This window comes from Pollachius pollachius, assembly GCF_949987615.1.
Source record: "Pollachius pollachius genome assembly, chromosome: 10".
Classification (NCBI taxonomy): Eukaryota; Metazoa; Chordata; class Actinopteri; order Gadiformes; family Gadidae; genus Pollachius; species Pollachius pollachius.
Genome location: NC_136943.1, coordinates 10,609,286 through 10,631,452, shown reverse-complemented (window position 1 = coordinate 10,631,452; position 22,167 = coordinate 10,609,286). Strand labels below are relative to the sequence as shown.

Sequence of the window (22,167 nt, the reverse complement as noted above, 5' to 3'; positions counted from 1 at the left end):
CGTGAATACAGCTGGCTCGCAAGGCAGCGCTACGCTGCCGTTACGCGCCCGGTGGAAATGGACGCAGGGCAGAGTTCGCAGCCGTTCCGCGGCGCGTACGTCCCCGGTGAAAATCAGGGGTAAATGTACTGTGACGCTACGGGAATGTATGAGAGGGAAATTCAGTCAGTCGACCGGCGATAAGCAGCTTATTCTGAAAAAACTTGTCTTCGAGAAACTAATTCAAGACCATGAATTTGGATGAGCCTTATGTCAATCAACACCTGTTATCTTTTTTATTGACATTGTCCTACCATGTTGCACAAATTGGTTGTCAGAATAGTTTTCTGAGGTAGATTATGCCCATCTTTGCTGTCACAAACATGCACTTGATTTCTTCTGACTAACTGAAGGCAGACCAAAGGTGTAGTGCAGGTTAAAGAAAAACAATCTCTTACACCTTTCGGGCTGTTTAGTGTCGCCACAGGCATTGATGCAGGCGCCTTAATCACATTTGCCTCTGTGTTCGTAATTGTTTATTTATTGCAGACAGTTTCTTATGGTCTGCAATTAGTCTGGATCCTCTTTCCAAACGGCGTCCCTAATGGATGCAGACAAAAAGCCCCCTGGACATAATTGGATAGGCCTAAGACCAATCATAGCAACGAAACGGGTGACCCAGAACTCAGCGACGAATAAACATCTTTCTTCTCAACCGAAGCTTAAGTGCAATCGTTCTTCTTTTACTGAAAATAAGCCACCCAGTTAATTACTGTCTCGATAGGATACTCAGCAGACTGTCCTATATCAGCAGCAGCCATCTTTGTTGTTGTCAAAATGCCTCTATGGTGCACTTTAACAATCATTGTATTTATCCTGACTCATGTAAGATAAACGGTTCTGATTGGTCGGCCTATTTCATTCCGAGCGAAAAAAAAAATTGCGTGGGAAGGGGCCATACCTTATCTTCAAAGCAAATAAAACATGAGCTGGACAGATTTGTGTCTGGTTCCCATGCAAAGTTTATTATGCTTTGGGTTAGAGAAGTAATGGTCCGGTGTCCTGCTTGGGGTTGACACAATGTTGCAAAAGTTCTGCTAAGAAATGTCTCGCCTACCATAAAAATAGGTCTTATTTTACCTCTGGCCTCTTCTTTAAGTTTGGATTCAACCTAATAACATATTGTCTCAATTAAATTGACTGTGCCTTAAATTCATTTTTTCGAAATGGGGGTGAATTCCCAATAAATTATACAAATCTACACAAATTGAGCAGCTTATTTCACCATTGTTATATACGAGCCTGGGATATATTCTGTGCCATTTAGCCTGACCCTTGTCTTTGGACTGCTTACTAAAGTTAGTGTAACCTGTCTGAGGAACCTGAATGTAACGTTAGATTTAAGTTTTAGCCAGGTTTGCATGCCCTCAAGTTGAAATAATTTAAACCAGTCAGCACAGATTTTCCCACAAAAAAAAGTTTAGTGGAGGGGGAAAGGCTTCTGAGAAAGAGCCAAGCAGCGGTATTGGGCTGTACCCTAAACGTGTAATAGTGTAATCTTTCGAGTAGACTCAAATTCTCTCGCAGTCAAAAAATTATAATCATTCGCATTACAATAGCACATGACGGAATTTCTCTAACCAATCAGAGGAGAGATGCCCTGATTGGTCATTAATTAATCAGGACCGGTCTAAAAGCTAAATTGTCTGATAAAGCCAACAAGTCAACTAGTAATAGATCTGTGGAATCTCTTTAGTAGTGCTAAAGAGACAAATTGTTAGTACAAAAGTGTTAGTATAGTACTAAAGAATGAATATGACAATGAGCGGCATGAGTCTAGCGATGTTAACTGAAAACTGAAACACAGAAAGAATGGCAGTAAAGTGGGCCGCTACCCAGGCTCCAGCAGGTAACACTGCTAGACTCAAATGACTGGGACCGCAGAGTGACCCTTTCGCTCCCCGCTTTAGATCACTGTATTGCACTGTGTGGGCTTTGAGGACATCAGCTTTCAGAAATCCAAACGGCCAGGACTCACGCACACATTTGCGCTGGTGAAAATGATTCTCTCCGTCGGGCCTCAGTAGTGCATTTTAGCAAATGTCTGTTAAATGGTGCCTGCTAAATGGCTGAAGATCTTATGGTTTTCCAATGTTGTAAGACGCTGTTGAAATACAGTGTTTATTTTGTCTTGGGCCGTCACTGTATCCTGACGCCATGCTGGTCACCATCACATGGAACATCTTGGCATCAACTTCAGAAAACACTCAGTGGTCCATTGCATCTATTGCTAACATGGGCTATAAATTGGAGGCCTCAGATATTTTATTAACTACAGTTGTTCTAACCTATGGATTACACTACTTGGCCGTTCAGCTCGGAGATATGATCAAACTTTTAGAAATACCCATTGTCCTAAATTGAACATTATGTATAATTCATTTTTCATAAATGAATAATTTATGAAAACAAACAGCCCCTAATCCCACCTGAAGTCGTCGCTGGACTGCGGCTTCATGTTTTAGGCCTACACACACAACTTGAGGTTGTCATTAGTTTGACATTTCTCTGGCCAAGTATTTGTTTTGTGAAGGCAAATTAAATGGGCTTTGTCTTAAAAAAGGCTCTTGATAGCCGATATATTTATACCATCTGCTTACAATTTACTTTTGGGAGCAAGTTTTCCTTGCCTACTTTTATGTCTATTAACTTCCCTTACAATGGTATTGTATATGTCTATTCTATACTCCTACCCATCCCTTGAAGGATGAATTCCTATGTGTTTCTTCTGAATGTTTCTTCCTTTTCCTACTTCTGTAGTATTTCACTGCCCATGGGAGGGTTTTTAGTAAGGGAGAACTGGTTAGGCAGGGGCTGAATTCATAAAAAAAACCTTCAACTTCTTTAAACATGGTTGGCCGTTGTTTTAATGAGCAAATGATCAACGTATTCTAACAATTTTATGTGTACATATATATATATATAGTGTTTATATTATCAATTCTATTGATGTCCTACCTGGGTGTGTGACCTTTCAGCTTGTTTTGTGTTGTTAGTTTAATGCTCGCAACTGCTGGGGCACTATATAGCACAAATGTCAATAAAACTGATGATACATTGTCTCACGTCATGCATGTACACAATGATCACAACCACATAGCGTTACTATATCAAACGATGTTTGGGTGCTATTATGCTTCATCATCATCAATGGGGGGGGGGGGGGGGGGGGGGAGAAGGGTGGATTGCACTTATCACTTGCTACCATATTTATTTCTGAGAACGAGAGTAACGGAAAAATTGGTGGCCAGTGGGCCAGCTCCGCCCCTGTCTGCAGGTCATCCAGCAAAACCGGAAGTGCAGAACAAATCCGAGGTTGTAAAGTGCGTCACAGAGCGGAGGAGCTGCCGAGAATAACCGAAACCGACATCACTGTCTGCACTGATTATCCAACTATTTCACGTAGGAAGGCCATACTGTCAATTCAACATGGTGAAGATCGCGTTCAACTCCGCTTTGGCGCATAAGGCGCTAGGGAAAGAAGTCCCGGCTTCAGAGACGGTAAATGATTATTTTGTTCGGTGCGCCAGCGGCTCTGCGTGTTTGGCTGTCTGTCGCAGGACTCGCGTGAGGCCTCTACAGTCGCCATCACGCAACAATCAACATGCCCTTCATGATTGTAGACGTTGTTATTGGGCAAACATAATATGTCCTACTATTAGAGTGAAAATAAACGTTTTGTATGCATCAGTATAATATGGATTTGCATTGTATTTGTTCTTGTTTCGTGGAAGCGGTCTATGGATTATGGATTACACCTGCGGAGGGTTGACAAATAGTATAGGCCCGCCCATCTTTAGGAATAATAGTCCTCTGCTTTCATATTAACGCACGTCCGTGAAGTGATGTTTTATATCGGTTATAGCTGACCTCTCTTTACTAGCTAAATGTGTGCATCGTGTGTCTGCGCGCTGCATGTGTCATGCGCCTGTCTGCGTGCGCGCTTATACGTGCGCCTGACCCGTTACCTCCTCGTAGGATCCCGAGCTGGCGGGTGCTCGGTTGGGCAGCGAGGGCTCCACAGCGGGGTCTCTTCTCACTCTGCTGGGGATAGCCTTCATCCTCAGCGGGCTCATCGTTGGAGGAGCATGCCTCTACCGCTACTTCACCCCGAAAGTAAGTAGGCTATGGAAAGCAGGGTCGAAATGGCACATAGTGAAGTGGAAGTGGACAGGGGGTTATGTTATTGTAATTAATTATTAATAGCCTACTCTAAGGTTTGCAGTTTAGCTGTAGGCATCCCTGAGCAGAATAACTAATCCCATGAGTGCTCATAAAAGTGTCAACTAAATTACTACAATAATATCAAAGGGGGGATGGATCTAATGATATCATGGTTATTCTTTCCTCCTGTTTTCCAATGATGTTTTCCAATGATATAAATAGAATAAATCTAGGCCTACTAAAAGTATCTATTTTAAGCCTCTTCATTCCCATCTATAGAACTTTCCCTCTGTGGCCGCAGCCCATGTGTAAACAATTGTCTTATTGAGATTATTTTACTATACAAAGAAAGTCTTATCTCCATAGCAGTTTTATTCAGTTCAGTTATATTCAGGCAACAGCTAATGTATGATTCATTTGATGCTTGAAATGAACATTGGTTGAGAAACCACATTATTTAATCCTCCGATATCGTTGTTTCGAGCTAGGTATGACAGAGGGTGGTAACGGTTCAACATGTGGTTTCTTCAGAGATACAAGGTGAACAGACATGCACTCGGCTAACAGTTGACCTTGTAACGGTTGTTTAACCACACCAGGTGCTTTTACAGCAACCTATGTGTTTTTTGCAGAACGAAACCATAAACAGTTGACTGTCTGCTATTTATAAGTGTCAACTGCTGTCCTTATTCAAAGGAAAACCAGATGCTGTGGGTCACATATTAGCGCTAAAGATGGACCCATGTCCAAATCTAGACTTGAAAGTAGGACAAGATGTACATATGTACTCAAATGTCCCTTTATGGATTTAAAAAACTCTTGCCATTTCATGACATACCTGTTATTGACTGTTTGGTTTACTATGTAACATTAAACACTCTGGCTCCATGCAAAAATGCGAAACGACTAAACTCTTAGTATTACAATTTTTATTTAGGCCTGTATGTTTGACTTCCAGTGGGCCGCGACTAGCCCAAACAAGGGGGTTGGGTTTCCTCTAACCACCGCCCCCTGAGTAACCCCTGTGTACCAGTGCAATGAAGCTCACGGTACAGTGGGGGGGGGGTTTCTCCGTCTCTCAGCGGCTGTACCACGGATCCATGCAGTTCAGCGACGTGTCCGCCGGGGTGGCCGGCGAGAACCAGCCCTACTACCTGCCCCGCGTGGAGGAGGAGGTGGAGATCTCCGACAACATGGCCGTCATCAGCGTGCCCCCTCCCCGCTTCCGGTCCGGCGACCCCGCCTACATCCTCCACGACTTCCACAGGGTGCGGACTGGACACGCACACATCACACATAACACACCATCAGATACACACACACACACACACACACACACACCGCTCCAACAATTCTTGCTCGCTCCATCAGTATCCCTCAGTTAACCTCTTTCTCCTTCGCTCCCTCTCTGCCACTCAAAAGTTGATGTGGAAATGTCCTGCGATCTAACCGTGCAGTGTGTGCTTGTTCCCTTGCGTAGAAGCTGACTGCGTACCTCGACCTGACTCTGAGGACCTGCTTCGTGATCCCGCTGAACACGTCCGTGGTTCTTCCCCCCCAGGACCTCATGGACCTCTTCATGCAGCTCATGGTGAGCCGGGGGCCTCTAGAGGCCTGACACCGCCAACTGCACTCACTGACACATTTATTTAGTCAAGGTCAAAGGGGCAAATCCCCATCATTATTTCCCAGTGTTCACATGACCTCTTGAATTAGCCTTCATTTTCCGACATGCAGCAACGTAAACCTCCAATAGTCATGTTTATAATGATCCAAAAGCGACCAATCCAATGTCAAACCCGATCGCTGACCTTTCTGAAATGTATATACGTACGTATACTATGCTGAGCTTTAATGTCAGTTGTGAGTTGTTCACCGTTGGCTGTGTTTGTCAGTCTGGCTCCTACCGTAGCTACCTGGTGCAGGAGGACCTGGTGGTGACGGAGCGCGTTGACGACATCAAGCCCCTGGGCTTCTACATCCGTCGGCTGTGTGACGGCAAGGAGACGTACCGCATGCAGCCTCGCTCCGAGCTGCCAGGTCAGGACCCTGAGGCTTTAGCTCCAATGCGCGTTAGAATGCATAGGCTATATATAAAAAAATGACATGTATAAACTGCATGACAGATATTTGATTTATGACTAATCCTTTGGTTTGCAATGATTTTAATTGAACACATTTAATCACAATGCTATCGCTGTAAACATTCAACTTTAGAATAACAATCAAGATTTAGCTGACAAAGGAAAAGCGTTTTAATAACGTCACGCTAATATTTAAGATTAATTCATTAAAGGTGTAGTGGGTAGCACCTACATTTTACATAGTGGACCTTTAAACATGTTGCACAATAACAATGGAGATTTTTCTTGACCTCTATATGGAGCTCCCCGGTTTGGTGGCAGCATAACTTCCTATGTATTAAAATATTGTTTCTATCGCTACTATAATTATTGAAAATAAAATCATACCTTTTGCTCTAGATTGGCCACTGAAAACGATGTGGGAAGCTTTCTAGAACTTTTGTCTTGTCTCCATCAGGTGGCAGAATCCAGAAGCGTTCTGAAGAGAAGTGCTTCACCATCCACCACTTTGAGAACAAGTTTGTTACCGAGACCAGAATCTGCAAGGCCTGATGAGAGACACAGACAGAGAGAGAGAGAGAGAGAGGGAGAGAGAGAGAGAGAGAGAGAGAGAGAGAGAGAGAGAGAGAGAGAGAGAGAGAGAGAGAGTGAGACAGAGGGAGAGAGGGGGAGAGAGAGAAGGACGGAGAGAGAGAGAGAGAATGATTGAGACAGAGGGAGAGAATGATTGAGACAGAGGGAGAGAGAGCGAGATAGAGAGAATGATTGAGACAGAGGGAGAGAATGATTGAGACAGAGGGAGAGAATGATTCAGACAGAGAGAATGATTGAGACAGAGGGAGAGAGAGAGAGAGAGCAAGCTGCTATCACACTAGCAGAGTATTTTTGTAAAAAATGACCTTACTACTGAACATTATGCTTTTCCCGCTCTTTCCCCAAGTGAATTTGATGTTTCAGCGTTATAAGCTACCACAATGTAACATCTATAGGTTATTGATTGCTTATGAACTAACCTGGTCCCTATCTAGTCTTGTGCTGGTCATTTCTTCCATAATGCTAGCTTGTTTTACTGGGGCTGTTTAGTTTGATCCTGTTAGCTAGCTATCCTACATGTTTTAGCTAGCAATGAAACAATTTCCCCCTGGGATAAATAACAACCTGAATCATCAATAAGCAAGTGATCCTACATCTATTAGCTAGCTATCCTACATGTATAAGCTATCTTTCGTACATATATTAGCTAGTGATGCTACATCTATTGGCATGTTACAACATCCGATCACCTCACACAGATGCGTTATTATATGTGAAACCCGTCTCATGTCGGCGTGATGTGAGACCTTAGGGAGATGTTTAGAAGAGTCCTATACCTTCCAGACTTCAATGGTGTACGTTTTAAAAACCTATCATAAGACGGATGGATGAATCCCCACAACAATGCACTTGTTTGTTTATTTTGTGTCGTCATAATGAGGCCGGACCGGAGGTCTTAGTCTGTAGGTGAAGTTCCTTTCTACTGTCTGAACTTGTTACTGTATTGATGACATCAAACCTCAAAGAGGAGAGATTGCTCCCCCACAGGACATGCTAATGTATAAGATTTGGTTGAGAGAATGAGAAGTGGAAGGTGCAAAAACAATTAATAACTGACCTAACAGAATTGAGACTTTTGGCAATTTTGCAAATGACTAGCTTTTTCGTTACCATTTCCAAGGATTTTATTTGTATACCTCAAGTTGTTCCAATTGATTCAAATACGACTGCTAAATTTTGTAAATAATTGTTTAAATCTTTGTAATTAAATTGTGAAATAACAATTAAAACGGCCTCCCATAAAAATCTAGCTGTAAAGAAGGACAATCGGAAAGGAAAGAGCTGTGCCTGGTGAAGTGTGTTTCTAAACACATGGAGATACTCAAAATGTTTTGATGAAAGATCATATGGTTTTGTGTAAAGTTACTGAAATTAATGTCACTTTGTAATTGTAATTTGTTGTTGAATAAAGTTACATTTCTTTACCTTTAGAAGACTGCTCTACATGTTTATTTTTAAATTACTATAATGCACAACTATTACACAAACTATTTATGAAATAGTTTAATCATACAATAGTTTCATCCAATATCTCCCAAAGAAATGCTTCTTTAAATGGTTTCGGTATATTATACATTCACTCATTGGCATTGACAAGTTCTGTGTCAATACCACCTTTGTCTTTCGGTGTTCAGAGCTTTGATCTTTCGGTTCACATTAAATGGTCTGGGGACTTTCCGGAAGACAAAAGGAAAATCCGTTCTTCTGCAAAGGAAATGTTACTCTAACGGAGTAGTACAAATGGAAACAATAGTAAAACACCCCTGTGTTTTAAAAAACATACCTAAAATAAAGATGCAATATAAAAAAATCACATTCAACAAAGCGTCCACAACAAGAATAACCTGTTGGCGGTTTTTAAGGCAGCGCACGTTAGGGTTCCTCGGCGTGTCAGCCGACGTCCCCGCGCCCCCGCCTCCAGAACTCTTTGGTGGTGAGGTAGTACATGATGGGGTCCAGGCTGGAGTTAAAGCTCGCCAGGCACAGCGTGACCGGGTGGCTCAGCAGCACCCGCTCCCGCAGGCCGCAGCCCAGGGCGTCCACCTTGGCCAGGAAGTCCAGGGGAAAGGTCACGTGGTACGGAACAAAGCACACCAGGAACACCATCAGGCAGCTCATCACCATCCTCATGGCCCGCCGCTGCTCCCGCCGGTCATGCGTCGCCCCTTCCGTCCGGCTCCGCAGGCTCGCTACGTTCAGGCAGGCGCACACGAGCACCAGGACTAAGGGCAGGATGAAGCCCAGCAACTCGGCCAGGATTATGAGGGTCCAGGCGACCGGTATGCTCACGGGCTGCATGGGCAGCTCTGAGAAGCAAACCTCGTTTGAATCCCGGATGCTGGGGCTCATAGCACTGACCAGAGCATCGCCGCCGGCCTCGGTGTTAAGTTCAGCCTGGTGCTGTCTGGGGGTGCGGAGGAGGGGGAAGGGGATGCAGCAAAGGAAGACCAGCAGCCAGCCTGAGACGCAGATGACCAAGTCTCCCTTCTTCTTGGATGAGCTGTGCTTCAGTGGGTACATGTTGAGCTCGCACCGGCGCAGGCTGATGCACGCCATGAAGAAGATGGAGGCGTACATGTTGACGTACTTGAGATAGAAGCAGAAGATGCAGAAGGGCTGGCCGAAGGGCCATTTGTTGTAATGGTAGTAGTAGATCCGCAGGGGCAAGGAGAGCACCTGGGCAGAGGAGATTGATCACACATCGGGCACATTCAGATCTCTTCAATTTAAGTGAACAAAGAAGTAGTGCAAGATAGTATACCAACGTCAAATTAAGTAGTGTGTCATAGTGTACTTTACAGCGGCCTGATTATCGCGTAATTTTAATCTCTTTGTTTGGCCTAAGACATGAAAGGACTCACCTTTCAGGTGTCTCAAATAGGGATTATATTTGCAAGAAATTAATGATTAATCAGGCCTTGATCAGTCACTATAGGAGCAACCACATCTAGTTAATTTGCAACCAACAAGTTAACCATCAAAGTACAGTATATGCAGTTTTGGATCTCGCTACATTAAATGTTTTAAAACGTAAGTCCTACGGAAGCAATCTACGGAGGAGGCTTATAATCACCTGCATCAGGTCGGCCAAGGCCAGGTTCATCATGAACAACACTGCTTTCTTGGTCTCCTTCACGTACTGCCGGAATACCCAGAGCGCTACCAAGTTACAGGGCAGCCCCAAGCTAAAGATGATGGCATACACCACCACGTAGACTTGGTGCTGGTAGCTCTGGAGCTCCTTGTTGCTGACACAGCTCTGGTTCACTCCGCTCATCTTCATGACTGTTATGCTGTGATCTCTGGCTCTGCCTAGCACCTCGATCAAACGAGGGGTTGGGCTTCCTCCTACACTCACTTGCTTTTCCTCTTGTATATCCAGCCAAGCTTCTTTGATGTCGTCTGTTGGGTGAGGTGATTGCTGTGAACTTCGTCCACGCCATCCATTGACAAGTAGAGCCGCTAATGTCCCAGTCGTGGTCCCATGAACTCACTGCTAAAAGAACATTCAGAATAAGATTACTGCTCTAATGATCTACAGGAGAGAAGGGGGTGAAGTCTGTCTGAAAAAATTAACATGTTTGAAAACCTTTTTTCTTAGATGGGTTTTGTAGTTTATTGCTTACATTACTTTATGATAAAACTACTGTAGTAGGTTATATATTGGGTGAAAATGTGGTTGGTGTGTAGCCTTTCTACTTGGCTCTGTCAGGTGCATGGTAAAAAAGCCACTTTCACATATGTACGTTGCAACCTCAGGCCTTTGCAACAAGGCCTACATCAAAATAAAAAAAACATCCCCTTTGCCGAATGTTTCCAGAGTCACAAAGCACAACTATCTCTCCCCTTACTAGCATGGCCTGCCGTTATACTCGTTGGTTTATTCATCACTCAGAGATTTGATGATTGGATTTGGCAAATAGTGACTCAAAGAATGACAGGGAATCTTAAAATTTTATCATTTCACCAATTTCACCCACCTGCCCACCATCAAACAGGAACGCGGGAGGGGGGGTGCTGAGGGTGCCGCTTCATTTTATAACATTGTCTGTAGGCTGACGTATGACGCACAAGGCAGCACATGCGCGAAAGATCGATAGAGCTATGCTGTAATCCATTTGGATGGTACGCCGGTAAATTTCAACATGAGAAGCGAATTTCCGATTTTTTTAAATGCTGGCCCCAAAAAAGCCAAACTTCAAAACAGCAGCCAGACAGCCGACTCCCTGCCAGCGGCCCCCTGCCCCAGCTATGTAGCGGAGAAAAAGACTGCAGCAATTCTAACCCCCCTCCGGTCGATCCTATGTTGGATTAATCCCTCACCTGCGGCACCACCTACTAACTCTGTTGTAGAAGAGCCCTGCCAGCCAAAGGAGTTTGACTTCCCAGCCATGGGCTCTGGAAATGAAAACGTATTCATTTATTTTTACGTTAAGTTGAACTTCTCTATTGTTACGTTAGCTATAATAAGTACAATTCCTAGGCTTTGACCCCTCAGTCATAGCAGCAAAAACATAGTTGTGTGTGTGTGTGTGTGTGTGTGTGTGTGTGTGTGTGTGTGTGTGTGTGTGTTAGTTAAGTTCAAGTGCCTCGTTCTTCTTTGACATTAAGCATGTTGGTGTTAAACATGTCTGGTGAGTTCCTGGAATACGCTATTCCATGTGTGAATTAGGCCATATTATTTGGCCATAAACTGAGCCATGGTGTAAAATGTTCCTGGCCACCCCCGACTCGGACTGATTTCCCGCATCCCTGCCATCAAATACATTTGGTAAGGGAATGAACTTTAAGGAACTAAGCCAAACAGGCCAAATGGCTGAAATATTTTTGTACTGTATCGATACATTAAGCTGTCTTGATATTGTGAGTAAAAAGAGGCAACGAAGGTTGCAAATAAGAACAGGTAACAGGAAAGTAGTGGTTGGTTGCTGTCAGGGGTTTGAACTCTCGGTCAGAGCATGGTCAGTGTGGAGATGGATACACCGGGGCTGCCATGTATTCTCTGTTCTGTGGCCCCCAGTGAGATTATGCCTGTTAAATTATTGTGGTCTCTGATTCCCTTCCATGGTATCCCATGCACCTACTCATTCTCAGAGGGCTGTGTGTGTGCAGACCCCCCCTGACAGCAGCCCTGGAGCTGTCAGATAACCAACAGAACATAGAGTGGTTGGAGTGTAAATGAACAGATTCCAACCTCCCCAACCTTCCCCCCGCATCCCCCTCCTCCCAAACAAGTCTACGAAAACTGCATGTATGACACACACACACACACACACACACACATATAGACAAGGCTACCTGTGTCTGGCCGATATTTGGTTATGCAGAGCGAGGTAAATGACATAAGATGTAATATTAAATAAACATAAAAAAATATATCAATGTAACAGAAAATAGTCTTCCTAATGAAATACAGTTCAACTGCAAGATTCACAGGAATTTCCACTGATGATTCTCTCCAGTGAGTCATCTCTCAGGGGGCTGATACACAGCATCTTACATCAGCTCTGTGTGTGTGTGTGTGTGTGTGTGTGTGTGTGTGTGTGTGTGTGTGTGTGTGTGTGTGTGTGTGTGTGTATGGGTAAGCAATGAGGTCCTTCCACGTGCATCATTTACAAGACTTAAGTCTGCTTAATTAAACCTACTGATACACAAATAAACACACACATACACACAAACACAGACAAACACAAACACACATGTGCGTGGGCAAGCCAACGGCCGCCCTCCCCTGCATTACAGACATTCCACCCGCTGAAGGCCTCCCGCGGGATATGACTCCAGAGTTAAACTATTCTCCAACCCCTCTCTCCTGCCTTTCCATGTTCTCCCGACACACTGACATTCAAACGCGACAATACAACAATCCCCCTCAGAGTGCGGTATAGTGCGTGGTCCCACCTCTTATCTGGGACGTCCTGGTGTTTTGCCGGAGCTCAGACGTCTGTCAACGTTCCCTACTCTGTAGAAAGACCGAAGAGCACAGCCACCGAAAAACAAAAGTCAATCCCCCCCATCTCCCCCCCGCCCCTTACTTTCCTTATCCCACCCATATGAACACCCACCACAATCTCAACTCACCCTTTTGAATCTCCCTCCTGTGTCATCATAACTCTTTAAAATAATACCTAATTTGCCTAACCTGGGTCGCCATTCATTCAGTTTTTGGTACTATTCTACTATACTTCTCTTCCTTCCTCCGCTTCACTTTCTGTTAACATGCACAGAGAAGATGATGCTTCCTGTTATTTCTGGGGGAGGGGCTTAGCAGAACTTTCACACCATCTCTACTTGTGTTATTTAGCACTGGGTCAGCCAGACTGGTCTGTGGGCGTGGTGAACTCCCAGCACGGCTACTTTAAGCCCAGAGATGGCCCACCAGTGGAGAGAGTCCAGAGAGATCATTTTGTCTTGAAAAGCAAACAGATTCTACTTTAAACATTACCAAATTGAATGTGTCATAAAAAAGGAACTGGCGAAAATAAAAGATAACAGCAATTTGCTTCAGAGAAGGGGAACCTGTGCAGCTGTGGGCTGGGGGGGGGGGGGGGGGGATAAACCACAAGTTAGTTTCAACTATGTGATGTGCAAGTTTCCATACCTTTCGAATCTTAGAGCAACGCTTGAGACTTAATTAACGTTTACAAATATGTATATAATATATATATAATTTAATCAGACCTCCAGTGTGTGTCTGCTTGGGGCTGCTCTCTTGTTTGTGTCTGTTCTGTCTTAAGCGTATGAGAACAGTGTCTTCACCCAGCTGCAACGGCTGTGTCTCTGAAGGATAAGCATGGCTGCTGTGTGGGTGGTGAGTCAGGCACACGTCAACCACCCTGGTGCTGCAAGGTGGCAGAGGAGAATGTCACTTCCCCAACTCTCTAGCACTTTGAGTGCCTTGAAAAGCACTATATTAATTATATGTATTATTATTGTTATCATTATTATTAATTAAGCATTGTGTTGTCTGGGACTACTGTGGCAACTGGCCCCACATTCAGATCTCAACTCTGATCTAGCATATTCTACTGCACTTTATACCCTACAGCTACCCTACTTTTTTGCTACTGCTCAACTGTGCAGGTGCATCCGTTGCATGTCGTTGGCAGTGGGAGATAACCTCACCATCTAGAGGAAACCCACATACTGCATTACTATTGAATAATATTTATTTTAACTTTCACCTGAACTCAAGATAATTCTATGGTGTGTTGAGTAATGCGTGTGTATAAAGAGTCACTAAGCATAGTGGTTAGCCATGTTGATAAGGTGCGTACAGGAACAAATTACGTCCTACCACCAATGCCACCACTACAGCTATGGCAGATATGTTACCCCATTCACTTGCTCCCCTTTGTAACCACAGGGGCTCTGTAGATAGTCTCACTGATGATTTTTGAACTTTGCCTTATCTGCAGCCATTGGCTCTGTTGCTCTGCTTGTAATTAAAAAGCGAACAATGAAAGCGAAGCGAAGTTGCAGAATACTAGAACGCAAATGGCACTCAACTCAACATGAAGTCTTACATCTTGCATGACATGACAGCATGCTCATCTACAAAACTGCATTAACTACTTCCAGGAAGGCATAATTCTCCAGTTTCATCAACTTAAATAAGAAAACCTGTAAGTATCTTTTCGATGCCCTAAGGGCTCTATCTTGCATCCGGCGCAATTGACTTTCTACAATGACGCATGTCGTTGCTAGTTTGCAACTGGCGCAGAGCGTTCTTTTCCCTCCACCGGCTCACGCCTGCAAATTAGGGAATCATCTTGAGCCCCAAGGGGCGGTTCGGCGAAAGGAGGAGGCGTGTTCTGGCGCAAACGCTCCCTGGTGCTATTTTGCAGTTTCAGAAAACAATTGCGCCACAAACCAGGAAATACCTGGTTTAAAGTCAGTGGCGCGTTGTTCAGATGCAATTTTAGGGGCGCATGCATAATGCTGCTTATGCACCTCACGCATACACTTTGCTTCTCTCATCTACCTAGCCACACATTCTTGGAAAATTATTTGGGAAAGAACAGCTGATACAGCGGTAATAAGTTGTACTTTTAAATCAATGCATCTGCAAACACCGTACAGCAAACACATATTTTCTTGACATAGACATCGTGTATAAGACCATAACTTTTAGGATTGATGAGTATTTGATTGTGAGAAAACATTGTTTACCACGAAAGAGTGTTAAAATGAATGAATGAATGAATGCGGGCGCGCATGTGTGTATGTGAAAAGAATTAATGAAAGCGGGCATGCGTGTGTGCGTCCATCTGTTTAAACACAAACTAAACACATAACTCATAATACAGTGCATGGCAATGTATATTAACGGGGGGACACATGCATATTAGGAACACGAGTCGATAATGATAATGCATACAATACTGGTAAGAAACGATGTTTTTTAATGTATTGCGTATATCATTAAATAGAACCACAGTTACCGCATATCATATGTGTGTTAAGATTTCTTTGCTGAAATTTATTTGAGGACTCAGTGTTTCTGGAGTTGTGGAAGAATACGCTATTCCATGTGTGAATTAGGCCATATTATTTGGCCATAAACTGAGCCATTTGAAGTTTGAAATTCATGTGGTCATGCATCTGTCTCATCGGAGACTGTAAACGTACTGTCAAAATATCAACTCGACAGATTAAAATGCGCTCATGGCTCTTAAAGGGGATGGGAGATGGCACTCTCATTGGTTTATTGCACGTTACGCCCAAACCACACCTACGAGTAATTAGGCTACTTCAGACCTACCCTTTTTAGATTTGCGCCGGGCGCAAGAGTCATTTATGCGCAGGTTAAATAGCAACATCACCATAGAACCGCCCACAAAGCTACTTGTGCTTGGCGCTTCTTACTTGCGTTTCAGACCATTAAAATAGGGCTCTAAGAGTCTGACTCAAACCAGACTCAGAATGTGGGCCACACAAGTCAATTCATGAAATAATTTTAACTCAAAATTGAAACCATTATAAAATAAATTGATGCCGGTCAAGTTCTCTGGTTTTGAATGCTGATACGGATGGATGTCATTGTCTGTGTCTGACTATGTTAACGTTTCTGATTGTATTGATGCTTGTCTATACCTATGATTCAGGGCTATACAAATACAATTTTATTGAATTTAATTAAATCACAGATTTATACAGATTGTACAAAAATTTTGGTTACATGAAATTTATTTTGAAACCCAGCATACACAGCAAATTCAGTCTGGCTTTGCCACACCAAGATCAATCGTAGATTGCACATTGATCTGGGGAAGCTGCTGTCATTTTCTTCAGCACAAGAGGCGTGATCAACAGGCCAGTTCAACTGACTCTGTACACGATTGGCTGCTTGCCGTCGCTTCCCTGTTGTCAATGTGTTAAATCGGCCAATAGCGCGCCAAGGGGAAAAGCCAGCTTGGTGATTGGCTCCCGCAAAAACGTAACGGAAGCAGAAAGAAATGTATTGCTCTTCTCCAGACCCTTGTGCAGGGCGAACTCAAATCGCCCGCAGAATGGGCGGGGCTACCCAGTCCAGCAGATACACTCACACAACAATTAATAGCTCTCATATTTGGACTTGGGTAAATTGACTTGAGGTGTTTCACATTTAGCTTATGATGTCCAAAAACGGGTGTGGCAGTATAACACATATCTGGGTCCCTAGGGGAGTACTTGGCAACTTGGGCTCTCTCTAATTATAGCAACCTTGCTTCCCTCTACTCCGAATATATATAACTCCTCTCTATTCAAACTAACAAAGCGGCCCTTCCCTCAGCTCATTGTTCCTGCCTGAGAGAGACGGACCTGTCTGTGCTCTCTTCAAGCCTCTTCTGAAGCAGCTTGACCCGGCCCGAGCTGTACGCAGCGATGACGGGGGAGGAGAGGAGCTTGGAGGAGAGGCTGGAGGCGCGCTTGCCGAGGTGCTTCCTGAACTCGGTGGTGAGGAAGTAGTAGAGCAGGGGGTTCAGGCAGCAGCTGAGGCTGGCCAGGCACAGCGATAAAGGGTGGAACCGTATGACGGCCAGCCTCAGGCCGCAGTGGGACACCATGCCCTGCATCACCAGCAGGTACAACAGGAAGTTGACGTGGTACGGCGCGAAGCAGACGAGGAAGAGGGCAGAGCAGCTCAACACCATCCGCAGGGCTCTGCTCTTGTCCTCGGCCGTCTGTCTGTCCCCCAGCGAATCCGTCTGGGAGACGGAGGAGGTGATGGTGAAGGTGCGTCCCCGGGGGAGGGGGTCCACCGGATCCTGGTTCTGGGCCTTGAGGAGGGAGTGGGTGATGCGGGCTGAGCTGTAACTGATGGCAGCAAGGGGAAGCAGGAAGCCAAGCAACTCTCCCAGAACCATAATGGTGACCACCGTGGACAGGGACAGCTTACGGGTGGGCAAGTCTTTAAAACATTTGGCTTCAGAAGAGCCGGCGGCGCCGTACCCTGGGCTGGAGCCTGGGCTGGCGGTGGAGTGCGATCCGTAGGGGATGTTCCCAGCTGTGGATGCTTGGGTGGGAGAAGAGTAGGGGGAGTGGTTGACACTGGTGTTGTTATCATGGCCGCCCCTCACCACGATGAAAGGGGAGCAGGCCATTCCGACCCCCAGCCAGACAATAATACTGATCAGCAGATCGTATCGCTTCTTCCAGCGGCGAGCGGAGAACGGCTTGAGCAGGAACAAACACCGCTGCACGCTGATGCACACCTGAAGACAAAGGGGGGGCAGATGCTGTGGATTCATCCTCACTGGCCCTGAAAAACCCAAACTACATTGAGCTCATCAGCTAAGAGTCGAGGGGCTGGACTCCATAATGACAATAATACAAAACGATTGGATTATATTTAATACATTCCATGTATTTTCCATTTGTCTGATTACCAATTTTCTGTTGAACTTTGTTGAAATTCTGTCGAACTTCTATAAGACCCCCCCCCCCCCCACCATATCATCACAGTTATGCTTTATATCATTCGGTCTGAAGTCTGATGGGCTGCTCACCAGGAAGACGATGGCAGCGTACATGTTGAGGTACTTCAGGTAGAAGCAGAGCAGGCAGGCGGCGCGTCCAAAGGGCCAGGTGTGCGTGAAGTAGTAGTAGATCCTGAGGGGCAGAGAGAGGACATGCGCCAGGTCTGCAAAGGCCAGGTTGATCATGAAGATCAGCGTCTTCATTTTCTTGCTGTAGTAGCGTGACATGCAGAGAAATGAGAGAGAGATGGGTTATCCAAAAGGCTTAAACTGAGTACCATACAACTATACGTGTGTGTGTGTGTGTGTGTGTGTGTGTGTGTGTTTGTGTGAATGCGTGTGCATCAGTAGAACACCTAATATGCCTGCAAAGGACCCAAAGTGCGACGGTGTTGAGCAAGAGTCCAGGGATGAAGAGGAACAGGTAGAAGTAGAGATATAATGTGTCCATGGTCTTCTCCCAATTGATCATGTTATCGGGACATTCCGAGGAGATGCCCCCTGAGACATTGTTTAAAGTCATTCTTTGCTCTTGTCGGAAAGTAATTTGTTTATCGAACCAAACACATGGCCTTCCATGTGACAAAAGTCCAATGGAATAGTTTGGAATCTGACGAGTTGTGATGAAATGTCTCTGATGGTAGAGTGTGGGGTGTTCAGCAGTCAGCCGTTCCTGTGGACACCGGTTCTGCACTCGCACATCATTGAAGACACACCTGCAGCAGAACCAATCAGAATGCTCGTAATGAGAATGGAAATATGTACTAAAAAACAAATAACCACGGCTTAAATATCTATCCAAAGCCCTTTCTCTCTTGTGCCGTAGAGGGAATGACTGTGGAGCTAAAAGGCCTCAGCCGCCAAGACTCACACAGGAAGCACATTGGTGGAGGAGAGAGAGAGAGAAAGAGAGCGAGAGGAAGAGAGAGAGAGAGAGAGAGAGAGAGAGAGAGAGAGAGAGAGAGAGAGAGAGAGAGAGAGAGAGAGAGAGAGAGGGCAATCGTTCTGCTTATCCCCTAAGCCACTTTTCTGTTATCTGTCAAGGCGAGACCTACGCCCTTCCTATTCGGACCCTTGCCTAGAGGGGACACGACGGCCGAGGAAGAAAGAAAGAAAATAAAAAGCATACAGTACATGGGCAACAGGTACTTCACATTTAGACGTGTACATCTCCTATAATTCAACATACATTTTGAAAATTTGAGTATTTAAAACAAACTTTGCAATTTAAGAACGGCTGCAAATGCTTAGTCAAATTTCACCTTTTTTAAATCTAGGGTGCTGTTGAGGCTACAGCCGACATACCTATATTTTCTGATGCATAAACAACGCTACATCCTATGGCACATTCAAATAATAATCATGACTTACGCTTTCCAAAAGTAACATCTGCAGGGTCACTTTGTTTTCTGGTGTGTGGCTCTCCTCTCCAAAAGTAAGCCCAATGGCAGGCTGTTCTCAGCGGGCAGACGGTCCTCCTCTGCCCTCCCCTTCATACATGCTACACCGGCAGCCACACATGCACACCTTTTGAAACCTAGGGCTTAGCTCAAGCACTATCCTTTGCATTACCCAAGGCTCTCATGATTTGACGAGTGCTCAGAGCGACTCTGTCCAGGTGGCTGTCTGATGTGCAACTCAGTACATGTTAACCGCAGTACAGTGACAAAAGGAAGTCGTTTTTTTTGTAGTGAAACGTGTGTGGGTGCTGCTGAGGCATCCACTTAAGCGTTATATTGTAACTTGGTTGCATAAGGAAGGGAAACTGTGAGAAGGACATGCGCACAGAGGAAGATGTGTTCATAGCTTACAGTAGAATGAAGATAGATAGACACATACAGGTACACGCACACGCACACGCACACAAACACACACACACACACACACACACACACACACACGCACGAATGGAGGAACAGTTAGGTAGAGAGGGAGAGAAATAGATGGACTGGCCATAAGACAAACAGATCTTGATCAGACAGAAGGAGGTCAGACAGACAGACTTAAATGTCTTGCCTTTAATGTATCGTAGAGCAGGTTTTAAGCCTATATTATGAGAGCGACCTACTGTATTGGTTTAAATTTCCAACACTCTAGAAGAACATTGTGGTTATTGATGCCTTCGTGTTAATAATCATTATCATAATCATAACACTCTCTTTACATACTTGGTTAATATTGTGACGGCCCTTTGGCGCCATCTAGTGGTCTTGATGTCTTCTGGCCACTGATCATTAAGGCACCCACACTTGCTGGCTTGGCGATAAAGTCTGAGGGAACCACTCAGTCCCTCTCTTCCCTGGTCGGTTTGTCACATCACCATGATCAAGGTTTGGTTTTGAGTATTTGTTAACAATATTGAGAAATACATTTAAAAATGGTTATGGTCATTATTTGTGGTCTTCCCATTTATTGTAAGACCCAAGAGCCAGGTTGTGACAATATAAACTCAAGACAGGTGAATTTTATTTGTATAGCCCTTAACACACAGCCTCAGTTACAGCTTTACAGGCCCTAATCGAAACACTCACTACACCAAAGGAAAACAAAAAACAACCTTAATTTACAAGGTAGAAATTTTAGAAAGAATGCAAGGTGAGGGATCCATCCTCCAGGGATGTGACTTATTTTCACCATTATACATTGTGATGGGGTGTTGAGCAAGCTGGTAGCCATCAGGGGTGGCCAGGCATCCCCTCATAATCACAGCAAAACACTAAAACAGACTAGATTGGGAAGGACGGACAAGGAACATATAGGTACCCACTAAGCTAGTAACCTGAGCAGCAGGAGTAGGCTGGTGCTGGCTTTAGAAGTAGGCGCTATAGGAAGAGGTTGTGCGCATCTGAGCAGGCTGTCACGCCATTCAAGATGTAAGACTTTGTGAAGCGCCATTTGCGTTCTAGTTTTCTGCAGCCTGGTAGGATGTGCGAGTGTCTTCATTGAATCACGGCGCTGGTGTCGGCACATCCGTGCTTCCCTGTTCTGCAACGCACAAAATAAAACTTTTTTTCACTTCTGTTTTTCTTGTTCCTGTTTGTGTCTGTTTGAAACATGAAACAGTTTCTGTTGGATATAAGATATTATTCCCATACCATCATTCCTGTCAAACTGTGCAACTTTCTCCTGGCCGCAGGAGTTAGTGCTCTACTTTGTCAGTGGATCTTAAACTTCCTATCCTGTAGAAAACTGTGTTAAAATCCAGAATAATGTGTCATCACCAAGGGTTCCGAACACTGGCACCCCACAAGGGTGTGTCTTGTCACCTCTACTATTTTCTCTTTACACTAACAATTGTACATCAAATTCTGCATCTGTCAAAATACTAAAGTTTGCAGAAGACACCACTGTCATAGGCCTCATATCTGATGGGGAGGAATCTACCTACCAGAGTGAGGCTGAACAGCTGGTGCAGTGATGTGAAGACAATAACCTAATCCTAAATACAACCAAAACCAAAGAACTCATAGTTGACTATAGGAAAAAGGCAGGCCAGCACCTTCCCATCTCCATTAATGGCCAAGTCGTGGAGTGGGTCTCCTGCTTCCGTTTCTTAGGCACCACTATCCACCAGTCCCTATCATGGAACCCGAACATCAGTCTTATTATTTCCAAAGTCCATCAGAGATTATACGTCCTCCGTCAGCTGAGGAAATTTGGGGTTAATCAGGCAGGCATGAACCATTTTTATCGTGCAGCCATCGAAAGCGTGCTCACCTTCTCCATCCTGGTCTGGTATGGTAGTGCTACCAGCCAGGACAAACGACAGCTTGAGAGGGTAGTACGCAGGGCCTCTAAAGTCATTGGCTGTAGTCTGCCTACCATAGACTCGCACTATGACAGCGGAATTTCCAGGAAAGCTAGAAAGATCATCTCTGATCCCTCTCATCCAGCACACCACTTATTCACACGCTTACCATCAGGGAAGAGGTACAGAAGCATCACAAGTAAAACATCACGCTTTAGGGATAGTACCTATCTACAAGCTATACGCCACCTGAACGTGCACTAAGCACTTTACGGTCTTTATGGTCTACCTCACTTTGCAGTTTTTGCACTACTGTACTGTACTTTACTGCTGCAATTCTCTGCAAACCATGCATTGTGTGTTTTTTTGTGTGTGTGTTGTACTCCTTGTTATTTATGTGCCGTTTTTGGCTTTTTGTCTTATGTTGTGTTGTTATTGTTGCTGTGTGATACATGTGAGCATACCAAAGCACATTCCTATCAACTGTATTTTCTATATTGTTGAAATGGCTATAAAAACTTCATACTTGATAACAGTGAATCCTTGTGTGTGTATTTCAGAGTGAAAAGGGGATGCA

General features: G+C 44.6%; 3 protein-coding genes across 6 annotated transcripts; 1 reads left to right on the top strand and 2 right to left on the bottom strand.

Moving 5' to 3' along the window:
* Positions 1–3,345: 3,345 nt before the first annotated feature.
* LOC307081171 (integral membrane protein 2A-like) lies at positions 3,346–8,314 on the top strand. Its single transcript, XM_079744255.1, has 6 exons — positions 3,346–3,540; positions 4,018–4,155; positions 5,286–5,471; positions 5,684–5,794; positions 6,099–6,243; positions 6,745–8,314. The coding sequence occupies exons 1-6, from the start codon at positions 3,469–3,471 to the stop codon at positions 6,837–6,839; spliced, it is 747 nt and encodes a 248-aa protein (XP_079600381.1). The 5' UTR covers positions 3,346–3,468; the 3' UTR covers positions 6,840–8,314.
* Positions 6,844–13,084, bottom strand: gpr174 (G protein-coupled receptor 174). Of its 4 annotated transcripts, none has more exons than XM_079744252.1 (3): positions 12,963–13,084; positions 9,955–10,377; positions 6,844–9,557 (listed from the first exon to the last, which is right to left on the bottom strand). In XM_079744252.1, exons 2-3 carry the CDS (start codon positions 10,162–10,164, stop codon positions 8,772–8,774), a joined length of 996 nt encoding a protein of 331 aa, XP_079600378.1. In that variant the 5' UTR covers positions 10,165–10,377; positions 12,963–13,084; the 3' UTR covers positions 6,844–8,771. The 4 variants fall into 4 exon arrangements, with proteins under 4 accessions (XP_079600378.1, XP_079600379.1, XP_079600377.1 ...); XM_079744253.1 differs by lacking the exon at positions 12,963–13,084 and adding an exon at positions 12,783–12,893 and having other exon boundaries at positions 9,955–10,374; XM_079744251.1 differs by lacking the exon at positions 12,963–13,084 and adding an exon at positions 12,783–12,879.
* A 2,759-nt stretch (positions 13,085–15,843) lies between these two features.
* Positions 15,844–19,465, bottom strand: p2ry10 (P2Y receptor family member 10). The gene is made up of 4 exons (XM_079744713.1): positions 19,214–19,465; positions 18,199–18,558; positions 17,873–18,053; positions 15,844–17,578 (listed from the first exon to the last, which is right to left on the bottom strand). The coding sequence occupies exons 2-4, from the start codon at positions 18,363–18,365 to the stop codon at positions 16,658–16,660; spliced, it is 1,269 nt and encodes a 422-aa protein (XP_079600839.1). The 5' UTR covers positions 18,366–18,558; positions 19,214–19,465; the 3' UTR covers positions 15,844–16,657.
* Between the last annotated feature and the right edge of the window lie 2,702 nt (positions 19,466–22,167).

Excerpts from the sequence above, each read along its gene's own strand:
- p2ry10 (XM_079744713.1), bottom strand. The coding sequence starts at position 18,365 with ATGACTTTAAACAATGTCTCAGGGGGCATCTCCTCGGAATGTCCCGAT. Across the intron at positions 18,054-18,198 it reads GTCCTTTGCAGGCATATTAG|CAAGAAAATGAAGACGCTGA; the intron begins GTGTTCTACTGA and ends ACGCTACTACAG. Across the intron at positions 17,579-17,872 it reads ACGCTGCCATCGTCTTCCTG|GTGTGCATCAGCGTGCAGCG; the intron begins GTGAGCAGCCCA and ends CTTTGTCTTCAG.
- LOC307081171 (XM_079744255.1), top strand. The coding sequence starts at position 3,469 with ATGGTGAAGATCGCGTTCAACTCCGCTTTGGCGCATAAGGCGCTAGGG. Across the intron at positions 4,156-5,285 it reads ACCGCTACTTCACCCCGAAA|CGGCTGTACCACGGATCCAT; the intron begins GTAAGTAGGCTA and ends TCCGTCTCTCAG. Across the intron at positions 5,472-5,683 it reads TCCTCCACGACTTCCACAGG|AAGCTGACTGCGTACCTCGA; the intron begins GTGCGGACTGGA and ends TCCCTTGCGTAG.
- gpr174 (XM_079744252.1), bottom strand. The coding sequence starts at position 10,164 with ATGAAGATGAGCGGAGTGAACCAGAGCTGTGTCAGCAACAAGGAGCTC. Across the intron at positions 9,558-9,954 it reads CCTTGGCCGACCTGATGCAG|GTGCTCTCCTTGCCCCTGCG; the intron begins GTGATTATAAGC and ends TCCTCTGCCCAG.